The 27636-nt window shown below is 43.7% G+C and overlaps 1 protein-coding gene across 4 annotated transcripts in view; it reads left to right on the forward strand.

Moving 5' to 3' along the window:
* The window catches only part of Myom1 (myomesin 1), a 123408-nt gene extending 97845 nt beyond the window's left edge, over nucleotides 1-25563 (forward strand). For all 4 annotated transcript variants that reach the window (XM_039083797.2, XM_039083799.2, XM_039083798.2 and 1 more), the window contains 13 exons: nucleotides 99-235; nucleotides 722-866; nucleotides 2475-2534; nucleotides 2787-2854; nucleotides 6511-6624; nucleotides 7455-7542; nucleotides 8452-8490; nucleotides 8586-8691; nucleotides 16231-16394; nucleotides 19761-19797; nucleotides 20184-20206; nucleotides 21424-21479; nucleotides 24789-25563. In XM_039083797.2, the coding sequence (XP_038939725.1) occupies nucleotides 99-235; nucleotides 722-866; nucleotides 2475-2534; nucleotides 2787-2854; nucleotides 6511-6624; nucleotides 7455-7542; nucleotides 8452-8490; nucleotides 8586-8691; nucleotides 16231-16394; nucleotides 19761-19797; nucleotides 20184-20206; nucleotides 21424-21479; nucleotides 24789-25082 (1331 nt within the window). In that variant the 3' untranslated portion in view covers nucleotides 25083-25563. The remainder of the gene's footprint in view (nucleotides 1-98; nucleotides 236-721; nucleotides 867-2474; nucleotides 2535-2786; nucleotides 2855-6510; nucleotides 6625-7454; nucleotides 7543-8451; nucleotides 8491-8585; nucleotides 8692-16230; nucleotides 16395-19760; nucleotides 19798-20183; nucleotides 20207-21423; nucleotides 21480-24788) is intronic.
* The last annotated feature ends 2073 nt before the right edge of the window (nucleotides 25564-27636 follow it).

Raw genomic sequence — 27636 nt, forward strand, 5'->3', positions numbered from 1 at the left:
GTCTACAATTGCTATTGGTGCTGTCCCTCTTTTTCACTTGTTAGTCTGTTGTCACCCAGTGTATGATGACTTACCATGTCTGTTTTTATTTTCCCTAGCTGTCCCGACTAAGTCAGAGCTGGCGGTTGAAATTTTGGAGAAAGGTCAGGTCCGGTTTTGGATGCAGGCTGAGAAGCTGTCTGGCAATGCCAAAGTCAACTACATATTTAACGAGAAGGAAATTTTTGAGGGGCCGGTAGGCTTTTACATTCATTGTTGTTGTTTTCAATTAAAAATATTCATTTTTGATATTTTACTTTTACTTAATTTTAAAGAATTTCATATATATATATATACATATATATATATATATATTAGCTTGTAAGTATATATGTGTTCAGGGAAGGCCCTATCAGGGGGCACATCCCAGGAAAAGACTGGTTCTCCCTCTCTTGGCAGTCATTACCTGCCTGCAGCTCTCCTTTAGGGATGAGACATTATGAGATCTCTCCCATCTATGATGGCATGGCAACTGTGAAGGTCTTATTTCTGTGTAAGCATCTGCGCACACAATACATTCATTTTTCCAGTAACAAGATATTTAGGCAACGTGCTGAGTTGTCTAGAAATACTAAAATTCTGACTCTTTGGGGTTTGATTTTTTATTTCATTGGAGTTATTGTCCTCAAAACAAAGTGTTTTCCTTGCTGGTTTCTCTGGCTTTGTCTTCTTCATGTTGAAGAAATACAAGATGCACATCGACCGAAACACTGGCATCATCGAAATGTTCATGGAGAAGCTGCAGGATGAGGATGAAGGGACGTACACATTCCAGATTCAGGATGGAAAAGCAACTGGCCATTCTACCCTTGTTCTCATTGGAGACGGTAAGGACACTGGAGGACAGTCTGCGGGACACCTGGCGACTGTAGAGGTCAGCCGTGATAAACGCCCGTGGAGGCCATCGTGGTTTAAAATGTAGCACGAGTTTTGAAAAGGCTGCCAGATGTCTGTGTTTGTAATAGCCGCCAGTTTGGTTTTACCGTTTCCTAGCTTTATGACCTTGGAGAAGTAATTTAGTCTTGGGGCTTGGGAGATGGTTTAGTTAATAAGGTGCCGGCAAACAATAAGACCTAAGTTTGGATCACCAGTTCCCATACAAAATACCCAGCATAGCAGCGCTTAATGCAGAGGCTGAAGACCCCCCTAGGGCTCGCTGGCAGCCAGGGTAGCCAAATCAGTGATCTCTAGGTCTAGTTTAAAATCCCATCTTTAAAAAGGAGAGAGAGATTTGTTTTTTTATTTTTAAGTATATGTGTGGGTATCTGCAGATGTGAACTGGAATTACAGATGGTTGCCACCTGCCCAGTATGGGTGCTGAGACTTGAACTCAAGTCCTGTGTAAAAGCAATATAATCTTTGAGTCTTAAAAAAATTAAGGCGAGAGTTGGGTGTGGTGGTACAAATTTTTCATCCCAGCAATTGGGAAGTGGAGGAGTCTGATCTCCAAGTTCAAGGACAGCCCGATCTATACATAAGTTTCAGCACAGCCAAGCGATATAGTGAGACCCTGTCTTTGGGGGGTATGTAGAGAACAATTAGCAAAGATATCCTATGTCTACTTCTGGTCTACACACACACACACACACACACACACACACACACACACACACAAACGTGCACACACATATACATACATACACAGACACTCACATACACACACATATTCACATACACAGACACATACACACACCCTACACACACTCACATGCACACTTAAACTCACACACATACTCTCACACTTACATATTCACACAAACTCACACGCTCACACATGCATTCACTTCCACCCCCACATACACATATATTATATACATCCACTCACACATCCACTCACAGACACTCACACACTCACACATTTATAGCCACACATATGTACACTCCCATACTCACATACACATACACATACACATTACAAACATATACACTCATACATACATTCATATACATTCTCACATACACATTCACAGTCAGACACACATTCACACCTAAGTACACTAACACTCTCACATTCACATTCTCATATACATACACACATACACACTCATAAACACACACTTACACACTTTCACACTCACATATGCACATACATACTCACAAACATACATTCACACACATTCACTCTCACACATACACACTCATACCACACGTTTACACTCATATACACTCATAAACACACTTACACACTCTTACACTCCCACATACATACACATATAAACACACATACATATGTATATACACTCACACACAAACACATGCAAGTTATATACTTTTCAAAGACTATATCTTTATAAAAAGTAGAGCAAGTAATGTCATCACAATCTATGATATCATAATAATGAAATTGGGTCAGTGGGTGGCCAACATAGTGGCTGTCATGTAGGTCTGTGCTGCTCAACTCAATTTCACACTTCCTTGTTTTTTTCAATTTCAAGTTTATAAGAAGCTACAGAAAGAAGCTGAATTCCAGCGACAAGAATGGATCAGGAAACAAGGTAAAAATAGACACTTAAAAAAATTCCAAAGTTATTTCCATAGCAAATTTAAATGAGCAGCATTTCATGTTTGCTGAAAAAAATTTAAAATAGTAAATATTAAATATGTAGGCACGGAAATATTTTAAAACTAAATCCCTAACTTTAAGGAAATCTGACTTCAAATATAAATCGACTTGGGGGTTAAGGATGAGCTTTGGTCCTGTAGCTGCCACTAGTTATAAGATGGCTTATGTCATTAAAACTCCACAGGCCCACACTTCGCTGAGTATTTGAGCTGGGAAGTGACTGGCGAATGTAATGTCCTGTTGAAGTGCAAGGTAAGAGATGGGTGTGTTTTAAATATTTGATTCAGGAGGAATAAAGATAAAACTGAATGTGGAACGAAGATTCCCACCTCCCAAGCAGCAGACGCAGCCTTTCTGTTGAATGTTACGGACCCTTTGACTGGTGAGAAGCAGAATAAAACCACGTGAAAATGTGTAGGGAAGAGTGAGGACTCCTGCTTTTGCCCCTGAGTTCCAGAAGGGCATAGACCCTTCTGGCCGCAGCTTGAAGGCCCTTCCCCCAAATGTCCAGATCTGAAGTGCGTGGGGTTTAGGGTGGATTTTGTTTTGTTTTGGATTTCGGAATAATTGTGCTTGCGTACTGAGACATCTGAGAGAAAAACCCAAACCCACGTATGAAATACATTCATGTTTCACGTGTACTTCACAGGCATAGCCTGAAGGTGTTTTATGCACTGTTCTGAATAACTTTGCACAGGAAGCGAGGTTTCGTGGTGTGAGGTGTTCCACCTGTGGTTCCGAGCTGATGCTCAGAAAGCTGAGGATTGAGGAGCGCAGGGTTCGGACTTTCAGATTTCGGATAGCCAACTCCTGTCGATCTCAGAATGCCACACATTGATTTTTGTTTTAGGCTAAATCTGCGTTCTGAGTAGTAGGCTATTCTTGTGTTTGGTGAAGTCTCTAAGTCATGAGACTCGAACAGAAGTGTGGCTGAGTGTGCCCAGCTCTGTCTGATTTGAACAAACCTCTCAGCTCTTTTGTGATCGAAGCAACTTGTGTGTAAATCCAGCAACTTACTGTTGTATTTTATAATCCATGGAGTCTGAGAACTAAATATTTAGACTCATGAGACTCAGGTGAGCCCCTTGCTCTGAAATATTGAGAAAGAGCCCCAGCTTATCCACAAAACACCGCTGGGTGCTATTCTACTGCAGGAGTCAACACAGACAAACATTTCTTCTGCCACCCCTGCAAGATAATCCAGGAGACCAGATCCACCTAAGGCAGGAACTGGAGGCAGTCTAGTTTCAAGAAACCTCAAATAGATAAGGCTGAGACATGGCTCGATGGATTAGAGCACTGGCTGATGTGGGTATGATGGGCCATGGCTTGAATCCTAGCTCTTGGAGGAAGAGTGGATCTGTATTATGAGTTTTACGCCAGTCAAGGTTGCATCGTGAGACCCTGCTCAAAAGAACAGAACAGGAAGGAACAGAGCCGCTCCCTAGAGAACCAGGGTTCAGTGCCTAACACCCAGGTCACAGCTCTCAACTGTCCATTACTCAGTTCTAGGGGATCCTACATCCTCTTCTGGGCTCTGTAAGCACCAGGCATACATGTGTGGTATACATGCAGACATGCAGGAAAAGCACTCACATGTATAAACCGAACAAATCAAAAAATCATTTAAAAGAATGATGTGCTCAGCAAGTCCAGGACATTTCTAGTTTCTCCCAGTGTACCGGCAGTTCACATTGGCCACCTTTATCAATCTTGCCCAGTAACCCAGTAGACTTCTGTGATTTAGCAGCTAATAGCTTGTGTGCGTGTGTGTGTGTGTGTGTGTGTGTGTGTGTTGCATCAGGGACTTGCACTCTGCCACTGAGCTACATCTTCAACCCAGATGAAATTCTTTCAACATAGTAAAATATGAATGCTCTTGTTTATAAGGAGCCTACTCACTGCTTTTCTGTTGCTGTGATAAAGCACTGTGACCAAGGCGATCTATAGAAGACAGAATTTAACTAAGCTTTCGGTTCCATAGCTGAAACTCCATAATGGCAGAACAAAGGCAGGAACAGCTGAGAGCTTGCATGCATGTCAAACTGCACACTGGGAATGGCATAGGCTTTTGAAACCTCAAAGCCCACCCCCAGTGACACACCTCCTCTATCAAGGCCACACCTCCTCTATCAAGACCACACCTCCTCTATAAAGGCCACACCTCCTCTATCAAGGCCACACCTCCTCCATCAAGACCACACCTCCTCTATCAAGGCCACACCTCCTCTATCAAGGCCACACCTCCTCTATCAAGGCCACACCTCCTCTATCAAGCCACACCTTCTCCATCAAGGCCACACCTCCCCCACCAAAGCCACACCCACTCTATCAAGGCCACACCTCCTCCATCAAGGCCACACCTCCCCCACCAAGGCCACACCTCCTCCATCAAGCCACACCTTCTCCATCAAGGCCACACCTCCCCCACCAAGGCCACACCCACTCTATCAAGGCCACACCTCCTCCATCAAGGCCACACCTCCTCTATCAAGGCCACACCTCCTCTATCAAGCCACACCTTCTCCATCAAGGCCACACCTCCCCCACCAAGGCCACACCTCCTCCATCAAGCCACACCTTCTCCATCAAGGCCACACCTCCCCCACCAAAGCCACACCCACTTTATCAAGGCCACACCTCCTCCATCAAGGCCACATCTCCTAATCTTTTCCAAATAGTTCCACAACTGAGAACCAAGTATTCAAATATATGAGTTTATGAAATTCATCTTCATTCAGACCACCAAAAGTAAATGCTTCTCCATTTTTGTCTTGAAATCCTCTATCATCTTATCAGTCATTTAGTGGGTGTCTAGGTTTTTTTGTTTGTTTGTTATGCTTTCTTGATTTGTATGAAGTCCTTACTCTTTCATACAATTTTAATTTTCAAGAATTATGTGGATATAATCCTCCTTGTGAAAAATAATTCAAATGTTTTAGAAAAAGCCCAGGATCCCTCTATGTCTATGCAATGATTTTACCCATCCGAGATTTATATATATGGGTTAGTATCTAAAGGCATCTTATCAGAATTGCTTAGAAGGTAAGTTATTAAACCCTACTTCCTTTATCCATTTATTTGTAATCTTTCCTTCTCTTTTATTAAAGTTTTAGATATAGAATGGAGCTTATTCATCCTGTTCATTCTGCTGCAAGGGTAATAGTGCAGTAGGAAATCTCTTTCTTTGGTCTTGATATTTTTATTTCTATTTAATCACTTGTGTATATTACTGTATGTAGAATCCTTTCGTTCAATGTCTACCTAAGAACTATGGGATGGAGATGTGGTCTCACATGTTAACCAAGCTGCTTTCAAACTCCTGGGCTCAAGCAATTCCCTGACCTCAGTCGGACTATTATACTGTACCATCATGGCATGGCACACGGATCCAGTGGTTCTTTTTTTAAGTTGGAAAGTGCTTCTTGGATATGCCTGGATTGAAAGAACAGAGTGCTCTTCCTTGGCATCGATTCTGAGCTGGTTTAGAAACACTTTAACATTACACAAAGCTGGCCTGACTACCAATCTCTCTGCTCCTTTAGGAGTGAGCCCGGCAATAGGGCAGTCTCCATTCCGTTCCAACTGCTCCAATATAACCATGCAGAGAGCAGTTCCACTGCCCAATGCAGAGTTCCTGTGTTTGTCATGGAAATCAGACGTTAAGACAGTTTTTACCACTGAAAATTAGAGATGCTACTGACTTAAGCTTATAGTCTGGTGTTCACCTTATTGTAACCCTTTCTCCACTAAAATGATTTCAGACTGATTTCTTTATAACCCTGTGTCCTCTGACTCCAAATTCAGCATTTTTTCTTTAATACACGGGTGTATAAGAACTGCTTACCTCCATAAAAATGACATTTGTTTCTTTACTCTGAGGAGGATAATTATGACTCTTCTTACAGGTGGCAAATATTAAAAAAGAGACTCACATCGTTTGGTACAAAGATGAGCGGGAGATCTCAGTGGACGAGAAACATGACTTTAAGGACGGCATTTGTACCCTGCTCATCACAGAGGTGGGTGGCCTCGGACATGCGAGCTGCCAGCTCTGTATCACAATTCGCTCAACAGAAACTAGAGTCATCATTCATTCCATGCCCAGAGGAGTTATAACAGCTTACATCTAACTGCTATAGAAACACTCGCATAAACCCAGTGGTGGAGACAGAGAGACGGGTGGGTCCTGGGGCTTTGTGGTCAGCTTGTGTAGCAGAATTGGAGAGTTCCAGGTCCTAGTATGAGACTCTACCTCAAAACACCAGGTTGTAGCTGGAGCGATGGCTCAGCAGTTAAGAGCACTGAGTGCTCTTCCAGAGGACCTGGATTTGATTTCCAGCACCCACATGGTGGCTCACAACTGTCTGTAACTCCAGTCTAGAGAACCCAATGCCCTTCTTCTGTTCACAGTTCTATAATCCTTTCTCAACTAAAATAGTTTGTGACTGGTTTCCATAGAAACCCGTGTCACTGTCCACAGTTACTGCGTGCCTGTGATGTAGAGACAGACGTGCAGTCAGAACACTCATACGCACACAACAAAAGTAGAAGGCTAACAACAAACAAGACAGACAGACAGCCCCTGAAGAGTGATGCCCAAGGTTGACCTCTGCCACCACTCACGTGTTGTACGCACATCCATACATACCCACATGACACACATGCATATACACATGGATGTATACTCCCACACAGCTGCACGCACAGACACACAGACACACAGACACACAGACACACAGACACACAGACACACAGACACAGACACACACACACACACATACACACACACACACAGTTTTAACAACCAAGTCTGAGCTGTGATAAACCCCCATGTTCACTGTCTCCTCAGTTTTCCAAGAAAGATGCTGGATTTTATGAAGTTATCCTGAAAGATGACCGGGGAAAAGATAAGAGCAGATTGAAACTCGTGGACGAAGGTGACTCTACCAACTGCCGCGTTCTGTCTCACGGGTTCCACAGCTACCGGAACTATGACCAGGGCTGGGTTGGCCACGGAAGTCATGCTGACTTGTGTCCACCAATTTTGATTTAATTGGAATTCCAGCAGAGCAAAGCGCTGTTCTTTTTACAAAAACGTTTTCCCCTTTCGACTTCCTAGAAATCAAAAATACACTTTTGATCCTTAGGGAATTTATAGCCTGTGGGCCACTGGAAGTCAGCTTTCAATTTAAATCATCGTTGTTGTTTCAACTCTACAGAAATGTTAGGATCAAAACCATCTCTGGAAGAATGTTGAAAAACAGCCCATTGTGTTAGGGTGGTAAGAAAGATTCATGTGTGAAATCTGAGATCTTGGCAATTATTAGCAGGTCACAGCAGCTGTTCCCATTTTTCTGAGACTTACTAAGGGCAAACATATCATGATAACGCTTAAAACCCCCACCCCCAAATGTCCAGTTTTTTTCCCTCAATACAGCAGGGTTGTAATGGCCTCAGAGGCTGTAGTTGGCCCTCCAGTTCTCAATAGAGGTGGGGCTCCAGACAATCAATTCGTTATGAATTGATGACACAGGTAAGGAAACTCCTGTAATTCAAACTAAGGCTTCCTGGGACTTAAGAAGAAAGAGCTTTCCAAAGCCAACAGGCTCTCTGGAAATGTCACTGCAGCCTTTTCTAGAATGTACATACGATATTAATTACAAGCCAGTCAGGGAAAGCATGGATCAAAATAAGCAGAAATCTTTTTAAAGCTTTATAAAACCGGGTCACTTTACACTATCTGTCAGACGGCTTTCACTAGACAGGGACTGTTTGAGAACTAACAGCTTGAAATTCGACCTCATATGGAATCTGCTAAAGTTTTGTCTATGGCCCTCTATCTACAGCCTTCCAAGACTTGATGACTGAAGTATGCAGGAAGATAGGTAAGCTACCATGTCCTTGCCACAGCCAATGCTTTGGGAAGCCCCTGCCAGGAGGAACCCACGGGTGTAATTAACCGTGTTGCTTTCTCCCTCAGCTTTATCCGCCACAGACCTGAAAATCCAGAGCACAGCAGAGGGCATCCGGCTGTACTCCTTTGTCTGTTACTACCTGGATGACTTGAAAGTTAACTGGTCCCACAAGTAAGTACGTGTGAACTGACTTGCCAAGTAGACATTCCCCCATCCCCACCCCACACAGGCAAGCAGGAGGAATGAGAACCAAAACCCAACTCCTTTCAAGAAAGAGGCACCATACTGAAGAGCACATGACAACACTGAGGCCCTGCCCTTACTTTTAGCTGTTTCCCTCGTCGCACGCACAGTGAAGTCCTAGCGATGTCTAGCGTTAGGTCTTTGGGTTATGTCTTTGCTTGTGACGGAGTATCATTATTCATCAGCATCTCTGTAATGTACCGGGAACAGCCACACACAGCTACCTCTGGTCTGCCAAGCATCCAGAGATGGGCTTGCAGTCTCTATGTGTACAGTCAACTCTTGTGCTCCGAAACAAGACTGACAGGGTGAGCGCTAGGAGGACTGAGTTTCCTGTAATCTGTACTTGAGCCATTTGCCGTGAGTCCTGAGAAGAGTCCTGGCTTGTCGCTGTCAGTTACACCAGTGGTGCGATTAGGCATTAGCATCTTGTATCTTGCTTGTCCACCTCCAGAAGGCGCTGGGAACCTGTGTTTGAATCGGATTGATCTAGAAGTCTATCCTAATCCCAGACTGCTTTTGTGGAATGACAGGGGAAATACATCAAATTCACCTTGAATTCCAGAGATATCTGAATCAAACCAGACTTCCTAACCTAATCCTGACAGTATACTCAACCTCTGGGTTCCTTGAGACATCCTTGGCAGAATGAGAAAAGACATATGGTCTAGATAATCTGAAGAGATACAGCCACCTCTAGTCCAACCTAGTTTAGACGTTGATTCTAAACCATTACCAGAGTTCTGTAGCATCCTTTGAGGACACAGACAACAATGACTTTATATTATTCCTTCACTGGACACTAGCAGTCCACCAGTCATTACCACCAACCAATCAACATGTGAGTTCTTTCATAGCTACTGCTCTGGGAAGGAAGCATCCTTCTTGTCAGGGGAGAGAAAGCTCAAGCTTAAGGGGGTGGTGACTTGGTTGTGGGCACATAGCTAAGTGGTTGTGGGCTGGGCTCAGTTAGTCTGGCTTTAGAGCTAAGATAGCTCATTCTATCACACACACACACACACACACACACACACACACACACGCACACATACACACAGTGCATGGAAAGTTTCAAATGCAAGCAAAAAGAGGCTGACCACTGGGTACTAAAGTATAGACCATAACAAAGTGTCTTTGTTGCTTTTGACTGTGACTAGCTATAATACATGGTATATTTCAAAAAGCTATAGAAAAAGATTTGGAAAGTCTTCATTGTAAGGAAATTATAAACAGTCCATGTGTCTGTCACCTTTAATCCCAGAACTTAGAAGGCAGAGACAGATGGATCTTTTTGAGTCTGAGGCTAGCCTGGTCTACATTTAGTATATTCTAGGCCAGCCAGGGACACATAGAAAAGAAAGTTAGTTTGAGAAGATATTTTTAACCTGATTTAAATAGAGTACTGTTTCTTCATGATAAATGCATACACTGAGGGTTGTCATGCATATATTTTTAGTGCACACACGTATATGTGTATATTTGCTATATATATGATGTGTTATATGATGAAAATGTTATGATTGAATGCAAAATGAGGACGTGACTCCCCCCAGGTATGGTGGAGGAGGAAGTTTATTGTAGGTATGAGAGAGAAAACAACCAGAGCCATTTGGAAGTATCCAGACTGAACCGGGCCATGAGAGGAGAGAGACAAGGGTAGAGCTAGAGAGGAAGCAAGAACCAAGAGGCCAGAAGCAGACCAAGACTGCAAGAGCATAAGAGGGCAAGAGACCAAGAGACCATGTAGCCAAATGGCTAGATTACATAGGGGTCAGAGACTGGGGAAGGGAAGCCCCTAGACTGCAGAGTTTAGGGGACAGGGCAGGGTGAGAAGGGCTAAGAGGAGCTAGGACTCTGTAACAGGTATTAGTGATACTGAGAGAGACTGGCCAGTGTTATGACTACTTTGATATGTTAATTAGGCACATCAGTTTGCCAACTGTCCTGAGTTTGAGACCTAATGATAACATAAGGCCTGGTGGCACCCAGCTATAATATTTTAAAAACTGAGGCAGAAGAATTATGAGTTCAAGGCCAATATGGGTTACATAGGGAACTTCCAGCCAGCTGGGCTCCATAGCAAGATCTCTGCCTCAAAAAACAATGTCAGAAGTCACGTGATGCTGAGGATGGTGGATTATAGGTACACACTGAAATCTCAGTACTGAGGAGACAAGAGGATTGAAAGTTTGAGGGCAACTCGTGCTACAGAGCAAAACCTGTCTCAAAACAAGCGAGCAAAACTGAAACAGCAGACCTAACGCTGCCCCAGTAAAACATGTGTCAGTGTGGCTCAGTGGTAGAGCACTTACCGAGCATACACAGGGCCCAGTTCAATCCCCAGCACCACAGAGAAGAAAGGAAGAAAAAGAACAAGGTAAGTTGAACAGTTAGCCAGATCCGGGTCCTGCAGAGCATTCGCTAGTGTTTACTAACATGCAGACTGGTATTTGACTGAGCTCTTGGGCTTTGACTGAGCTCTTAAGACATCTGCTGAGTTCTGGAAGTAAGAAGTAGTTAAAAATGCCGGTGTGGAACGCTGTGGCTTTGGCCCTCTGTTCTCCTTTTTCAGAAAGTGGTACAGAGAAGTAATTAGAATTTAAAATAGACCAAATCCTAGGACATTCCTCCATGACACCTAAGACACTATAATATATCAGTGTGAAGAATGAGGGGAGCAGAATTAGCTGGATCATTCATCACAGTGGTGTGCCTTAGAGCCAGTGCGGTGGCTTAGTGTGTAAAGGCACTCGGACCTGAGTTCTATCCCCGATGGAAGTGGGAGGAAAAAATGAACAGCAAACTATTCTCTGACCTCCACACATGCACTGTGGCATACCACACAGGCACACCCGTGTGTGTGCACATGCACATGCACACACTCATGCATGCACTCACACACAATGCACACACATGCACATGCACACACACAGTAATAATTAAATACATAAACGTAGTAGTATTTTTTTTTTTTTTGGTTCTTTTTTTCGGAGCTGGGGATTGAACCCAGGGCCTTGCGCTTCCTAGGCAAGCGCTCTACCACTGAGCTAAATCCCCAACCCCAACGTAGTAGTATTTTAAGTTATATACTTTGTAAAAGAGTCATTTATTCAAGGGCTAAAGAGAGAGCTCAGTGGTTAGGAGCACATATTGACCTTCCAGAGAGATCCCGGGTTCTATTCCCAGGAACCATATCAAGTGTTTCACAAGCATCTATAACTCCATCTCCAGCTTCGACGGGCAACTGCACTCATGTGTACATAAACCCCACCCCAACACACATGCATGTAATTAAAATAAGTCTTTTAAAAACATCGTTTTTCAATGAGCGCATTGAAAATATATTTTCAGAAACTTGCCATCAGAGTGGCAAGGCGTGGGCTTCCTACGGTGTTGGTCTCATTTACGTGAGTTTGTCTTCTACTTTTGTGCCCACACAAAGCTCAGGGCTTGACAGTTGTATTACTGGTGGTTTTTTCCCTTATTTTTAAGTTGGAAGCATACTGAGAAGAAAAAACACACTTTTAAGTGTTAGCCTTGACTTCGCTTTATCTTCTTTGGCAGGTCATTTAATTCTATGAATTTTACTTTTCTCATATGAAATGAGAACAATAGGACCCATTCTGTCAGAAGTACTTACCGTATAGAAGGCACCATTGTGCAAGCCAGCCAGAGACTAAATAATTCAAGCAAAGCCAAGATCTGTCTTCCTGTCTAAGAAAAAGCTATTATTCAGGCTAGAGACGGCAGGATACAGATGTGTTTCTTCACCCTGTTTTGTTTTTTTTTTTTTTTTTTTTTTTTTATTAACTTGAGTATTTCTTATTTACATTTCAAGTGTTATTCCCTTTCCCGGTTTCCGGGCAAACATCCCCCTAATTCCTCCCCCTCCCCTCCTTTATAGGTGTTCCCCTCCCCATCCTCCCCCCATTGCCGCCCTCCCCCCAACAATCTAGTTCACTGGGAGTTCAGTCTTAGCAGGACCCAGGGCTTCCCCTTCCACTGGTGCTCTTACTAGGCTATTCATTGCTACCTATGAGGTCAGAGTCCAGGGTCAGTCCATGTTTAGTCTTTAGGTAGTGGCTTAGTCCCTGGAAGCTCTGGTTGCTTGGCATTGTTGTACATATGGGGTCTCGAGCCCCTTCAAGCTCTTCCAGTTCTTTCTCTGATTCCTTCAACGGGGGTCCTATTCTCAGTTCAGTGGTTTGCTGCTGGCATTCACTTCTGTGTTTGCTGTATTCTGGCTGTGTCTCTCAGGAGAGATCTACATCCGGCTCCTGTCAGCCTGCCCTTCTTTGCTTCATCCATCTTGTCTAATTGGGTGGCTGTATATGTATGGGCCACATGTGGGGCAGGCTCTGAATGGGTGTTCCTTCTGTGTCTGTTTTAATCTTTGCCTCTCTCTTCCCTGCCAAGGGTATTCTTATTCCCCTTTTAAAGAAGGAGTGAAGCATTCCCATTTTGATCATCCATCTTGAGTTTCATTTGTTCTAGGCATCTAGGGTAATTCAAGCATTTGGGCTAATAGCCACTTACCATTGAGTGCATACCATGTGTGTTTTTCTGTGATTGGGTTACCTCACTCAGGATGATATTTTCCAGTTCCAACCATTTGCCTACGAATTTCATAAAGTCATTGTTTTTGATAGCTGAGAAATATTCCATTGTGTAGATGTACCACATTTTCTGTATCCATTCCTCTGTTGAAGGGCATCTGGGTTCTTTCCAGCTTCTGGCTATTATAAATAAGGCTGCGATGAACATAGTGGAGCACGTGTCTTTTTTATATGTTGGGGCATTTTTGGGTATATGCCCAAGAGAGGTATAGCTGGATCCTCAGGCAGTTCAATGTCCAATTTTCTGAGGAACCTCCAGACTGATTTCCAGAATGGTTTTACCAGTCTGCAATCCCACCAACAATGGAGGAGTGTTCCTCTTTCTCCACATCCTCGCCAGCATCTGCTGTCACCTGAGTTTTTGATCTTAGCCATTCTCACTGGTGTGAGGTGAAATCTCAGGGTTGTTTTGATTTGCATTTCCCTTATGACTAAAGATGTTGAACATTTCTTTAGGTGTTTCTCAGCCATTCGGCATTCCTCAGCTGTGAATTCTTTGTTTAGCTCTGAACTCCATTTTTTAATAGGGTTATTTGTCTCCCTGCGGTCTAACTTCTTGAGTTCTTTGTATATTTTGGATATAAGGCCTCTATCTGTTGTAGGATTGGTAAAGATCTTTTCCCAATCTGTTGGTTGCCGTTTTGTCCTAACCACATTGTCCTTTGCCTTATGGAAGCTTTGCAGTTTTATGAGATCCCATTTGTCAATTGTTGATCTTAGAGCATAAGCCATTGGTGTTTTGTTCAGGAAATTTTTTCCAGTGCCCATGTGTTCCAGATGCTTCCCTAGTTTTTCTTCTATTAGTTTGAGTGTATCTAGTTTGATGTGGAGGTCCTTGATCCACTTGGACTTAAGCTTTGTACAGGGTGATAAGCATGGATCGATCTGCATTCTTCTACATGTTGACCTCCGGTTGAACCAGCACCATTTGCTGAAAATGCTATCTTTTTTCCATTTGATGGTTTTGGCTCCTTTGTCAAAAATCAAGTGCCCATAGGTGTGTGGGTTCATTTCTGGGTCTTCAATTCTGTTCCATTGGTCTATCTGTCTGTCTCTGTACCAATACCAGGCAGTTTTTTATCACTATTGCTCTGTAATACTGCTTGAGTTCAGGGATAGTGATTCCCCCTGAAGTCCTTTTATTGTTGAGGATAGTTTTAGCTATCCTGGGTTTTTTGTTATTCCAGATGAATTTGCAAATTGTTCTGTCTAGCTCTTTGAAGAATTGGATTGGTATTTTGATGGGGATTGCATTGAATCTGTAGATCGCTTTTGGTAAAATGGCCATTTTTACTATATTAATCCTGCCAATCCATGAGCATGGGAGATCTTTCCATCTTCTGAGGTCTTCTTTAATTTCTTTCCTCAGAGTCTTGAAGTTCTTATTGTACAAATCTTTTACTTGCTTGGTTAAAGTCACACCGAGGTACTTTATATTATTTGGGTCTATTATGAAGCTTCACCCTGGTTTTATGGCATTTCAATTGCTAATGTATTTGAAGATATGCTGACAAATATGCCATACCTCATAGCTTGTAGTTTTGTAAGAAAAACACCAAATATGAATTGGAAGCTAAATATTTTTAGGTGAAAATGTTTTGTTTTTTTAAAGTTCACTTTGAAATTGTATTTAAGCTAGAAACTTTGAACATGCTTTTTTGGAAAATACATATGTAGATACTATGAAATGGAAAGAGTTTTTGGTGGAAGGTTTGAAGACAGGGTTTCTCTGTTTCCTTAGCTGTTCTGGAACTCAGTCTGTTAGATAAGGATGGCCTTGAACTCAGAGATCTGCCTGACCCTATCTCCTGATTATTGGTTTTAAAGATGTGTGCCTAGAAGCATTTAAAATATGATATCATCAATAGTTTGGTTAACCTCTTACGTACATTTAAAGTACATTCATCTAATTTTTCTCCTTACATAATTGTCATTTTATACATGTGTATATATATGTTAATTTTGTATATTGCTTTTAAAATTTTTATTACATTTATTTTGTGTGTGGGCTCATGAGCACACAACACAGCACACAAGGAGGTCAGAGGACAGTTGGTAGGAGTCAGTTCTTTCCTTCTACCATGTGAGCTTTGGGGATTCACTCTAGTTGCTAGGCAACAAGCACCTTTACCCCATTATTACATTTTAAAATTTCCTCACAGTCCCATAAAATCTTCATGAAGCGTCTTTTGACAGTATGAGGGTACTGTTCTGCCATGCTCTATTTTCTCTATAACCGTAATGTTTTTATGTCTCATCACAGTTGCGGCTCACAGGGTAAGGGCTATGTTTCCTTCTGTTTTCACACAGGGTCATAGCACATGCCTAACTCTTGTGACAGCTACTCTGCTTTTCATTCGTGTTTGACTCTACTCCCAAGTGCATATTTACATACCCTCTAATAGCTTTGGAGCAACATATGTCAACAGCTGTCAGGCAAGGATAGTCCCAGTCAGTGTGATTTTTAACTTATCCAGTTTGGCCATAGAACATTTGTGTTAAATATGCAGTAAAATTGTATTTAGTTTGGTCTTTCACCCTTAAAGAGCCTCTTAATCCTGGAAACAAACCCAAGCAAACCCAGAGATAGTCAGCACCCCTGAGAAGGATTGGTCTTGAAATCGACAGGCTACTGTGTGACTTAATAGATGTTTAGGTTATCAGTTCCTGGACCCTGGAATCCAAACACTGGGCTTCTGGGCCTATAATCACCCTGAAGCAGAATGGCCTAGGCAGGTCTCGTGCTTTCTGAAAGCCTGAGAAAGTTTATAGGATGTCACCTAATAAAAGCAGAGGAATGATCAGCTGTAAGCAGAAGCGATCACTGATGACACTCTCTTCGCCTTAACAGTGGGACTGGGATTAAGTACACAGACAGAGTCAAGAGTGGGGTCACCGGGGAGCAGATCTGGCTGCAGATCAATGAGCCCACTCAGAATGATAAAGGGAAATACGTAATGGAGCTCTTTGATGGCAAGACTGGACACCAGAAGTCGGTGGATCTCTCTGGACAAGGTAAACGTACTCACTCAAATTCATGATAGAACGAACCAAAGCGAAATGAGGTAGTTCCACTGGGGATGTCAAAGAGTTTGGGATGCTTGGGTTGAGTGGACCTGTTCTGTCTGGTTACTCTGAGTCCCAATCTTTTTGGAAGACTGTCTTGTTTTTACATTCAATTTGATTATATGTCACCTTATATGAATGAATGACGCCATTCACTTAGATCTGGTCATCTGAGGGCTAGTGAGGGAGCTAGGCTAAAATAATGGCCTCCGGTGTATTTCATTAATAGTGATTTTGGCAAGGTAGTCTTAATCGTGGAGAATTCAGCGGGCAAACAACTGTAAAAAGCAGATGGAGACAGCAAACATGGAGAGAAAGTGCGACCCTCACAGGAAGATTCTTAGAAGAGGTCAGCTGATTCACAATCAGCACCAGAAGAGCAAAGAGTAGAAAAGCAACTGTGCAGAGGGTTTGAGATCTGAGCATCGTCAACCACTCTAAGGAAGCGGTTGCTTTAACTAGAAAGACTGACCATGCAGAGAATCAATGACCTACCAAAGTGCCAGAAAGTGGATGGTGAGAGACCAAGGGCAGAAGGGAAAGGGTTAACTCTGGGTCTTCTCTGCCTGAAACTATAGAGGAACTAATGGGAAGAAGCAAAGGAAATGAGGAAATGCTGAGCAGTAGGAAGCTGGAGAGCCCATGTCCGAAGGTCCCAGATGTCTTAGTTACCTGCTGAGAGATTGGGGTGTTCTGGAGATAATGGGGGTGAAAGGAGGAACAAGTAAATGACTTGTAACAAGCAAAGACCAAAGGTGGTGCACGATTACTGAGTAAAACTAAAAGAGTTAAGCGAACAGCTAATATCACCATGCTGTTTCTCCCCATCCCATAGCAGTATTCTCCCCTCTATTCTTTCTGAAAGAGTAAAACCATCTAGATGAAAGTCACCAAAGGAAGACCGGCTAAATCTCACCCAATCCTTGGTGCACTAGAATGTAGTCTTGGTGTATCATACTCTTCATGTGTTTCAACCTCAGAATAGAATCACAATTTAGAGAACAGTTTTCTGGGCAGAGAGAGAGAGAGAGAGAGAGAGACAGAGAGAGAGAGACAGAGAGAGAGAGAGAGACAGAGAGAGAGAGACAGAGACAGAGACAGAGACAGACAGAGACAGAGACACACACACACACACAGAGAGAGAGAGAGAGAGAGAGAGAGAGAGAGAGAGAGAGTGTGTGTGTGTGTTTTCTGATTCAATTTCTACCCAAATGCCCACAAAGACTTCCTGAAGGATCTGTAGTCATGGGAGAAGGTGCCGTGAACACACAGGGGCCTTCTGACCTGTGTTACACCAGCAGCACTGTTGGTCTCTCCCACCGTTCATCTGACTGTAGGACATACAATAGAAAGGGGGAGCAGCAAGTGGGTGAGTAGATTTAAAACATTTCAAAATTTATTTTTACCAACAAAGCTTATGCAACTACCCCACTTTAATCCCTCATAAGACAATGGCTGTGGATCTCCTCACCAGGTTGCCATAGCCACCAAATACATTAGTTTGACCTCTTGTCTCTTTTTCTCAGTGTGGTGTGGGGACCAGAAACAGTTCTGTGCTATTATCCTGTGTTCAGCCCAAAGCTCAGTCAGTTTTCAGAGGAGAAAAAAAACAAGGCCTGACTTTTCCTTAGTCTTCCATATGTAAAGTGCATGTGTGTGTGTGTGTGTGTGTGTCTGTGTGTGGCGGGGGGTGGGCAAAGGGGATAGATTAGTGTAACCCTGTTAAATCTATACTCTATAGATTTAAATAGGATTCTTGGCTAGGGAGATGGCATCATAGGTGTGAAAGTCTGATGGCCTGAGCTGGTCTTCAGGTGGTGTGAAAGTCTGATGGCCTGAACTGGTCCTCAGGATCCAGATGGAAGGCTGAATGTGGTGGTACACACCTGTAATCTCTACTTCTACCCTGAAATGGGGGTGTGGGTGGAGACAGGAGAATTATCAAGGAGGAACTCAAGGCTGGCCAGCCCCGAGTAAACTGAGCAGCAGCAGAAAGGGGACCCTGCCTCACTGAGCAGCTGGTGAGGACTGGCTCCTGAAAGTTTTGTTCTGATCCCTCCACACAAGTCAAGGCATATCCTCAACATACACAAAAATAAATCATATCTCTGTGTGTGTGCATGTGTACATGTGTGCACATGTATGCATATGCACATGTTGTGTGTTTGTGTGCATGAGTGTGTGTGTGTACATGAGCATGTGTGTGCACACATGTGTACATGAATGTATGTGTGTGTTTGTGTCTATGTGTGTGTGAGCATGTGTGTGCCTGTGTGTGTGTGTGTGTATGTGTGTGTGTGTGTATGTGTGTGTGTGTTTCTTGGACCACAAAGGGGATGGAATATGAAATAGAAGGATTTCTAAACAAACTTGCCTCTTTTTCATGAACTTCAGTCAAGTGTCTCACCCAGAAGTCACAGGGATAGGATTATTTTAGAACCCTGTGATGCTCGTTTTCTTATCTCAGTTGCCTCTATCTCTGCTCCACTGTGGCTTGAGAAAAACCACTTTAGTGAGAGGAGGGAGGAGGGACCAAGGATAGGTAGGAGCATGAACAAAGCCCACTGATACACATGTGAGCAGTGCCATAGTGACACCTATTGTTTTCTATGCTAACGAAATCGTGTTTTAAAAATAATAAAGTGGGTGGTTGGGGAGGGGAGCACCCTCATAGAAGCAGGAGGAGGGGGATGGGATGGGGGTTTCCAGAGGGGAGACCAGGAAAGGGGATAACATTTGAAATGCAAATAAAGAAAATATGCAATAAAAGGAAAAAAAACCTCAAGTGACAAAAAAAATAATAATAAAATAAAATCAGTCTCTGTTCTGCAATGGATAGCACACTGGAGTTCAGGCCAGTCTTGGCATACAGTGTGATAACTGTGACTCATTGTGCTCTCCTGGCAAAATAGATCAGAAAATCTAACACGAGGACATTTGAACCATCTAGCCAGGAGCCTATGAGGGCTAATTTAGTAAGAAAAAGCTTTCTTTTTTTATCTTAATTTTCTTTCAAGGATGTTTAGACAGCACACTTTTGTATGAAAACTTACTGGGACTGTTAGCTAACTTTTTTGTTTAAGGTTGAAGGCTTTCTGCTGAGGCAAAAAAAGGTCTAAAACCTACTACTTCGTATTTTCTACACAGAAAGTACTTACTTGTCTTGTTGAGAATATTACATTGTAATGTGAAGCCATAGGCAGCCTCTTGGAAAGGTGGTCGGTAACCTAACCTTGTGACTTTAACCAGCCCTGTGTGTCATCAATTCTGACAAACTTTTAACTTTTTTTCTTTTTTCTTTTCTTTCTCTTAAAGCATTTGATGAAGCCTTTGCTGAATTCCAGAGGTTAAAGTAAGTTCCCCTTCCTGGCAAGGGCCACTTCTACTCAAGTTACATTCCTGGAACCCTGTGTTCCCCTGGCCTATCTGAGTATCAGAAAGTCTTTTGTTTCAGCAAGCATAGGAAAAGCCCACTTGACACTGTTAGTGGAGCTGCCAAGTATCTCTGAAGCAGAGTGCGGGCTGGCTTCCCTCCTCTCCTTTGTGTATTAAATGCAGTCTGCTTTTGTTGCAGCTCCTTGTGTACCTCAGAACAGATTTATAATTGAGAGAGCAGCTTTCCAAGTCTTCACTGACACATGCCTGTGTGTGTTTACCTGTGTGTGTGTGTGTGTGTGTGTGTGTGTGTGCGTGTGAAATGATACTAACACAAATCTTCTTTGTCTCTCTCAACCACAGACAAGCTGCCATTGCCGAGAAAAGTGAGTAACCACCTCCACACTTAGCATGGAGGCAATTGAATTTCATTTCCTGGCATACCTACAGATGATCATGAATTCTTTTCTTGCCAGGTTTGGTAGTATAAGCCTTTAAGCCTAGTGCTTGAGAGGTAGAGGCAGGCAGATCTCTATGAGTTCTAGACCAGCTTGGTCTTTATAGGAGATCCAGGACAGCCAAGGCTATATAGAGAGATCCTGTCTCAAAAAAGAAAATAGGTTTTGTCTTCTTTCTTTTTTTTTTTTTTACTAGACCAGCTTTTGTCTTCTTTCTTTTATAAAATTATAGATAGCCTACATATATTTTTCATTTTAGTCTTGTGTCTGTAGGAAGGTCTCAATTATGACACCTGGCTCTTGTTTAAAAAAAAATCCCATTGTTGCAAACTATATGATAGGTATTAGTCACTTATAGATACAATGTATCAGAAGAAAATTAGGCCCAATGAACAATATAAGAGTCTGAAACACTGTCTTTTTGACATTGGACAAACAAGGTTCAAGAATCACAAACTGAATGAAATGCGGCTGGGAACCACGGTGTTTGTGCAGGAGAAGAGGCCTTGGGGTGTGTTATAGAAGGGTTCTTTCATCAGATGCTGAGACTGTCATACCCAGAGCATGCATGTGTCCCTAGAGTTCAGCACCCCTCTTATACTTATCGATGTACTCAGCCACAGATAGACAGGCCCAAGCACTACAAAGAACCAAGAAAAGAGAGCTATCTAAGGAGAGCCTCAAAGGAGGCCCACAACTGCACAAGCCTCCAGAGCTCCCAGATTATACCCCCCACATTTCAGTACACAGCTGGTGATCATCACAGAGAAACCATAAAGAGGCCACTGCTCAGAGCCTCTGCGTTGTTATGTGTTGTGCTTTCTTGAGCTTATACCTTCTGAACTACACAAGGGTTAGAGCTGGATATAGCCATGAAAATCATACAGCAGGTCTTTGTGTGACAAGGTAGTTCCAAGCTGGTGCTGTAGGTACAGCTCCGGGCACCTGTGCGTGTCTGCAGTAAGTGAAGAAGGATGAAAACCGTGCCACTGAGTCATTTCTCATTCTGCACGTTGAAAGCAGTATGAAGTAGCTAGCAGGACAGGGAAGAACATCATGGGAGGTCTGTGTCATTAAGCATTTTGAAGCCATGATCATTAGCTCTCCTCGTTGCAGAGATTAACCAGAAATTCCTGTGCTTGCAGATCGGGCTCGGGTGCTGGGCGGTCTCCCGGATGTTGTCACCATTCAGGAGGGCAAGGTGAGTCCTTTCGTCCCTGCCTCCGCATGGGGATCGGTCCCAACACCCTACACTGTGGTCCTTCCTTTTGCATCCCACCATCTCTGTCTGCACCTGACCAGAATAAACAAATACAGGGTTAAAAGTTCAGTGTTCCAGTCGTAGTGTCTTGTAGGGCTAGCATCAGGATGAAAGTTTGTCTTGTGATCCTGGATTTAGGCTGTTTCTGCAGAGTTAAGTTTTTTAACGACCAGGAGCCGTTAGGCTATATGAACCTGTAACCGTAGAAGAAGGAAGGTGTTCTGGCACACCAGAAGGTGCCATGCTACCTCGTGGTTACAGGGAAACATGCTGCCCCCATGAGTTTTTATTAGCTCCATCTCTGATGAAATCCAGCCTCTTCCTTTGATGTTAAACTGGTATTTCCTGGCTTCTTCCACCCAAGAGGCGATCTCTAACCTGTAAACCGGGCAGAGTGGTGCACGCCTGTACTCTAAGAACTCAACAGGGGATCCAGCAGAGCTCAAGGCCACCTTTGGCTGCATAGCCAGACCCCATATCAATCAAAATAGGTTTACTATACATCTGACAAGTCCATAAGGACCTGAAGTGAAATAGAACCTTTTCCTACCCAGAAGAGCAGTGACTGCAGTGGTGGGTGTGGGAGGGCTGACCATGCAGAACTTGTGTATCAAAGCAAGGCTGTAGATTCCATGAAGCACATTTCTTTGTGCATGGAAAACACCATAGTTGACTTTCACCTTAACCTTTGAGAGCGGTTTCTGTTCTTAAACTTTGTTCTCCACTTTCCTCACTTAATGGGGCTGAACTCACTGGGCAGTCATGACCATTACGAGAGAATGTGTGTGGAAGTACTCAGATCCACAGCTCAGATCTCAAGGATGGACACTAGTTTCCCACAATGCCTACCTACGGTGTTTGTGGCGTCACTTTGACTTGGTTACATTTCACCCCAAGTAAATCACCAGATTTCAAAGCCTGCACCTGGTCTGTTCAGACAGATTTAATGATCATGACTTGGCCCATTTAAAAATTATTACATGCATGTATCTCTTTATTGGTGGACACGCTATAGCATGTGTGTGGAAGTCAGAACGCCACTTGCAGGTATCTGTTCGTTCCTTTCACAGTGTGGTACTGGGGGATTGACCTCAGCAGCACACGCTCATAATCCCAGCACTTGGGAGGCATAAGCAAGAGAATCACAGGTCTAGCCTGAGCTACACAGCCTGTCTCAAAAACTTGCTAACTAACGATGAGCTATAAAGGAGGCTCTGAAATCTACCCAGCTTTACTCGCACAGAAGAGGTAACAAGTGATCACTTAAGACCTGTCGAGAAGATGTTTAAAAGAACACTCCTTTCCTAAATTAATACCAACTTCGTTCCCAGTCAAGAATATCTAATTTAGCACTAGCCCTGGAGAGTGGGTAAAGACACGGTGAAATGTAATGTCCCTACCTGAACTGCACTGATAAGTGGCACACAACAGAAACGCACAGTGGCAAAAGCAGGAAGGGTGTGGGGAGACTGAATTCCTTATGCATTGTTGGTGGGATGTAAGCCAAAATTATATCAGCTCTCAGCAAGAGCCTGGCAAATTCTCGGGAGAAAAATGAATCATATATGTATCATAGAGCCCAGCAACTGAACCCCGGGCATTTATCCCAGAGAAACGGAAAAGTCTGTACTCTATTCATAGTAACTCTATTCATGAGATCCCCAAACTGGGAACAGTGCATATGACCTTCAGGGACACGCACATATACTGGTCCACTAGTCAACAATGAAGGAGCAGAAGGCTGATTCAGCAACATAGGTGCATCTGCAGGGAATTGTGTGCGGACCAAGAACCAGTCTGGAAAGTTTGCATACTGCAGACCGTGTTTATGTAACATTTTGAAATGGCAGTGTCTTATAAATGGGAAGTTGAGGAGTGGCTGCTGGAGATTAAGAACAGAGTTGACAATCAAAAACGCAAAGCTGTGGATCCCAGTCTCAGTGGATACATCCATAACACAGCTCCCACACCTGAGGCCCGGGGATCACTGCAGAAGAGGGGGTGGTTCAGTGGATGCATCCATAACACAGCTCCCACACCTGAGGCCCGGGGATCACTGCAGAAGACGGGGTGGTAGGATAGATACTAAGAGATGGAGGATCAGGGGGTCTATGTGCAACCGTGTCTCCTACTAACATCAGGAGCTGCACCTGTAAAGACCCTCCCCGACATGAGCTGACCAAGCAATGGGCATGCCAAAGTGGGCAGGGAGAGGACTGAAAGGCCCAGCTAGAAAGGCAGAGAGACAGAGGAACAGTCTTTCCCAGGGAAAATAAAACCAACTGGTTATCCAATACCAAATGGTCAGTCCTGAAATCACACATACAAGTAACATTATATTTGTTGTATATAGGAATATATATATATATATATACATACATTTATGTATATAGCAACAATTAATAAAAAAGAGACCATGAATTCAAAAGAACAAGGAGGGGCATGTGGGAGGGTTTGAGAGGAAGGAAGGGAAGAGAGAAATAATGAGATTATAATCTCAGCAATTATTTTAAGTCTCAAAAACAAAAGATATACTTTAAGAAGGAACAGGGTTGAGAGGTTGGAGTGGTTCATGGAGCTTTGAAAGGACAGCAGGGAGCTTGTGGTAATGAAGATATAAGGACCATGGTGGTGGGTACCAAATGCTGCCCATTGAGTAAAACAATCTTCACAAACACAATAAGGCAGAGTAAAACCGCAGCCCCAAATGCCAGTGTCTCAGAAGAGCTTCAACACGCTGGGGAATGTTTTACTTAGGACGCACGTGGGCCAAGCACCTCTGTGGCAACACAGGTCGGATGGGGTCCAGGGAGCCGAAGAAATGAGGAAGATGGGATGGGGAAATTACCTAAATGGTGTAGAGCAGCTGCTGCATTCCACTGCTGGGCCCCGTGACGCAAATGCAACGCATCACTGAGCAAGGTGGTGAGGAGGGAGTGAGATTTTCTCTGCTGATGCAGCCCAGAGGCCCACGTTGGAGGGAGCAAAGAAAGGTGTCTGGGTGTTTATGGAGGAGAAGGGAAAGAAAGCCCCTCAGTGTGCTGACACAGACAAGCATTCCACAGTCCCAAAGCCCAGCCCTAAAGACGCTCCTTGCACCTTACTTCAGAGCATAACCATGGGCACCCAACTTTAAGACGCCTAACCTCTTTAAACCCCAGCCTGGGAGTCTGGGAGTTATTGCCGATGTGGACTTGGATCAGAATTAGCGGATTTATCACCTTCCTTCCCGTAACCCTGTCTTTGCAGGCACTCAATCTCACCTGCAATGTGTGGGGTGACCCAACCCCTGAGGTGTCCTGGCTGAAAAATGAGAAGCCGCTGACCTCCGACGACCACTGCAGCCTCAAGTTTGAGGCTGGGAAGACAGCCTTCTTCACCATCTCAGGCGTGAGCACGGCAGACTCCGGCAAGTACGGGCTGGTGGTGAAGAACAAATACGGCTCGGAGACCAGTGACTTCACCGTCAGTGTGTTCATCCCCGAGGAGGAGGCAAGGAAGGGAGCATCAGAGCCCCCAAAGGGCAACCAGAAGTCCAAGTGAGCGGAGACTGGGGGAGTTATGAGGAGAGCCAGGGCCAGCTGGCCACCCACCGCGCTGCTGTTGTGAAAATGATTCGGTTAGAGATGAGGAGATCCTCCTGGTGTCTCCCTGCTTTGTGCTGACTTAGGAGGAAACCATCAAATCTCTTACTCCTATAGGCACCAATAAAGGACAATTTAAGGGTTTTTAATCTACAATTTCTGTAGTAAAAAAATACATTAGGAAATGATTTCAAGGAAGAAGGCCAGAGAATGTCGTAGTGGTGCTAAAAGAGAGCAGAAGCGAGGCCGAGTTGGAAGCTGATGAAGTAAGTTCTTAGGGATTGTGTCTACATCTGGCACTCTGTCAGAACAGAGGCACACTGCTGTGGGCTTGAGTGTGGTGGGTCACTGTTACTGTGGTGATGGTGCATTTCTGATGGCAGCCTTGGGAACTGGCCTCCCCCAGTGTGAATAAAGTCTTTCCCCTCATGTCTCTCCAATCTTCACTGTTGGGTCCTTTCCACCTCTCCCTGCTTGTTGCTATAGCTCTTTACACCCTTAGGGCAAAAGCAGTTCCTTCTGGACTCAGATAAGCCATCTGAGGTCACCCAAGGCTCAGAGTTCAAAGCCACACTGACATTACATACCTGATCCCTTACCCTATACTCCATCACCAAGATTGAAGCTTGTCAAGTAATTATGACAGAACACCCCAAACTGAGTAATATTTAATGAAAAGAGAACAATTTTTTGAAGTTCTGGAGATTCCAAAATCCAAGATGAAAAGCCCAGCATCTGGTAAGGGGGCCAGGATCTTAAGGACCTTTTGGCTGCCCCATGTGATGCCAGGAAGGCAAGCAAGAAAATGAACTCTCAGAGGGGAGGAGGTTAGATCCAAACTCAGCCTTCGGTCAGGAACCCTTTCCAGAGGCGACCAAACCATTCTACTGTGCACATTCTAACTGCATTCATCCTGCTTCCCTGGCTAAATCCTGTTGAAGATCCTCCCCCTCCACATCGTCAGAGATGAGTCCTGGTTATGAACACTGGGGACTCAAATTGTGACACCCAGAACGAAGCAGTCTTCCCTATGCTGCAGAAATGGCTCCTGTGCATATAGTTTAAAAGATCAGGGCTGAAGTTGGCTCTAATCTGTTGGTCTTCACTGTCCACCTGAGTGTCTGCTGCTGCAGCACTGAACCCAGGCAGGAGCAGGACACTGAGTTCTTATAACCCAGAGCTTGGTTCCTGGAAAGGGGTTGTTACTTGGATCTCAGTTTCCTCTCTGGTGATGGCAGGCCTCACTTCCACATGGATCCCCACCATGAAGCTCTCACCAAAGCCAAGCTGGTGGGATTGCCTGGTCTTGGCTGCTCTGCTTCTAAACTAAGTAAACTCCTTTTCTTTGCAAAGCTAGCAGGCTCAAGTCCTTTAGTATAGAAAAATATACATTCTAGCATAGTTAATAATTGTATTTCCTGGAAACCAAGTGAACCCCAGTTAAGGTCGCTGTCCAGACATAGTCCAAACTCTCCCTGCTTCAGCCAAAAGCTTCGTGGCTTTCACAATCCAGTAGCTTTGGAAGCGATTTCTTTTTTCTTTTCTTTTCTTTTCTTTTTTTCGGAGCTGGGGACCAAACCCAGGGCCTTGCGCTTGCTAGGCAAGCGCTCTACCACTGAGCTAAATCCCCAACCCCTGGAAGCGATTTCTAAACAGAAGGCCACAACTAAAACCACAGACATGATGATAAAAGAATCCTGAAGTTTCCATCTAGCACATAATTCACGCATCTGTGGTCTGCTGTAGACAGTCTGTTGACACAGTCATCCTGGATCACAGTAAAAGTCTGTTTATAAGATTTACATATGCAGGCAAGAGACAGAGTCTGAACATTTCCAGGCCCTGGCAAGTACATCCTTACATTTTTTCCCTCTATTTAAAAGTTTAGTCATTTAAAAAATTAGTTTTAGGACTACTGTTTATAATGTTAAAAAATTCTCTTTTATTTGTTAAATTATATTGATCAACTGATCTTTTTTCCTTTTTAACCATTGTTATCTGGCTTAAACAATATTCCCAAGAAATTAACCTTGACTGCCTATTTAAGTATATTAAAAACAGAAAAAAAGCCCCCCCCCAAATTTGAGTTCTCTTAAATGTTCTCATGTGATATAAAAACATAGATATAAAATGAAAGTCAAACATTCTAAGTTAGAATCAGAAACCTGAGCTGTTACTAGGCTAAATTATCTGAAACATTCCAAGTACATAAAAATAAAGGGGCTGGAAAGGTGGCTCAGTAAAGTACTTCCCACACACGTATAAGGACCAGAGTTGGAGCCCTAGCACCCCATAAAAAGCCAGGCACGGGTTGGAGATTTAGCTCAGTGGTAGAGCACTTGCCTAGCAAGGCCCTGGGTTCAGTCCCCAGCTCCGGGAAAAAAAAAAAAAAGCCAGGCACAGTGTGCACTTATGATCCCAGTGCTTGGGAGGCAAAGACCATACCATCCCCAGGGCCCTCTGCCAGCCAGTCTATATAAAGCAAGGTAGATGGCTCCTCAGAAATGTCACCT

The sequence above is a fragment of the Rattus norvegicus genome, chromosome 9 (assembly GCF_036323735.1).
Source record: "Rattus norvegicus strain BN/NHsdMcwi chromosome 9, GRCr8, whole genome shotgun sequence".
Classification (NCBI taxonomy): Eukaryota; Metazoa; Chordata; class Mammalia; order Rodentia; family Muridae; genus Rattus; species Rattus norvegicus.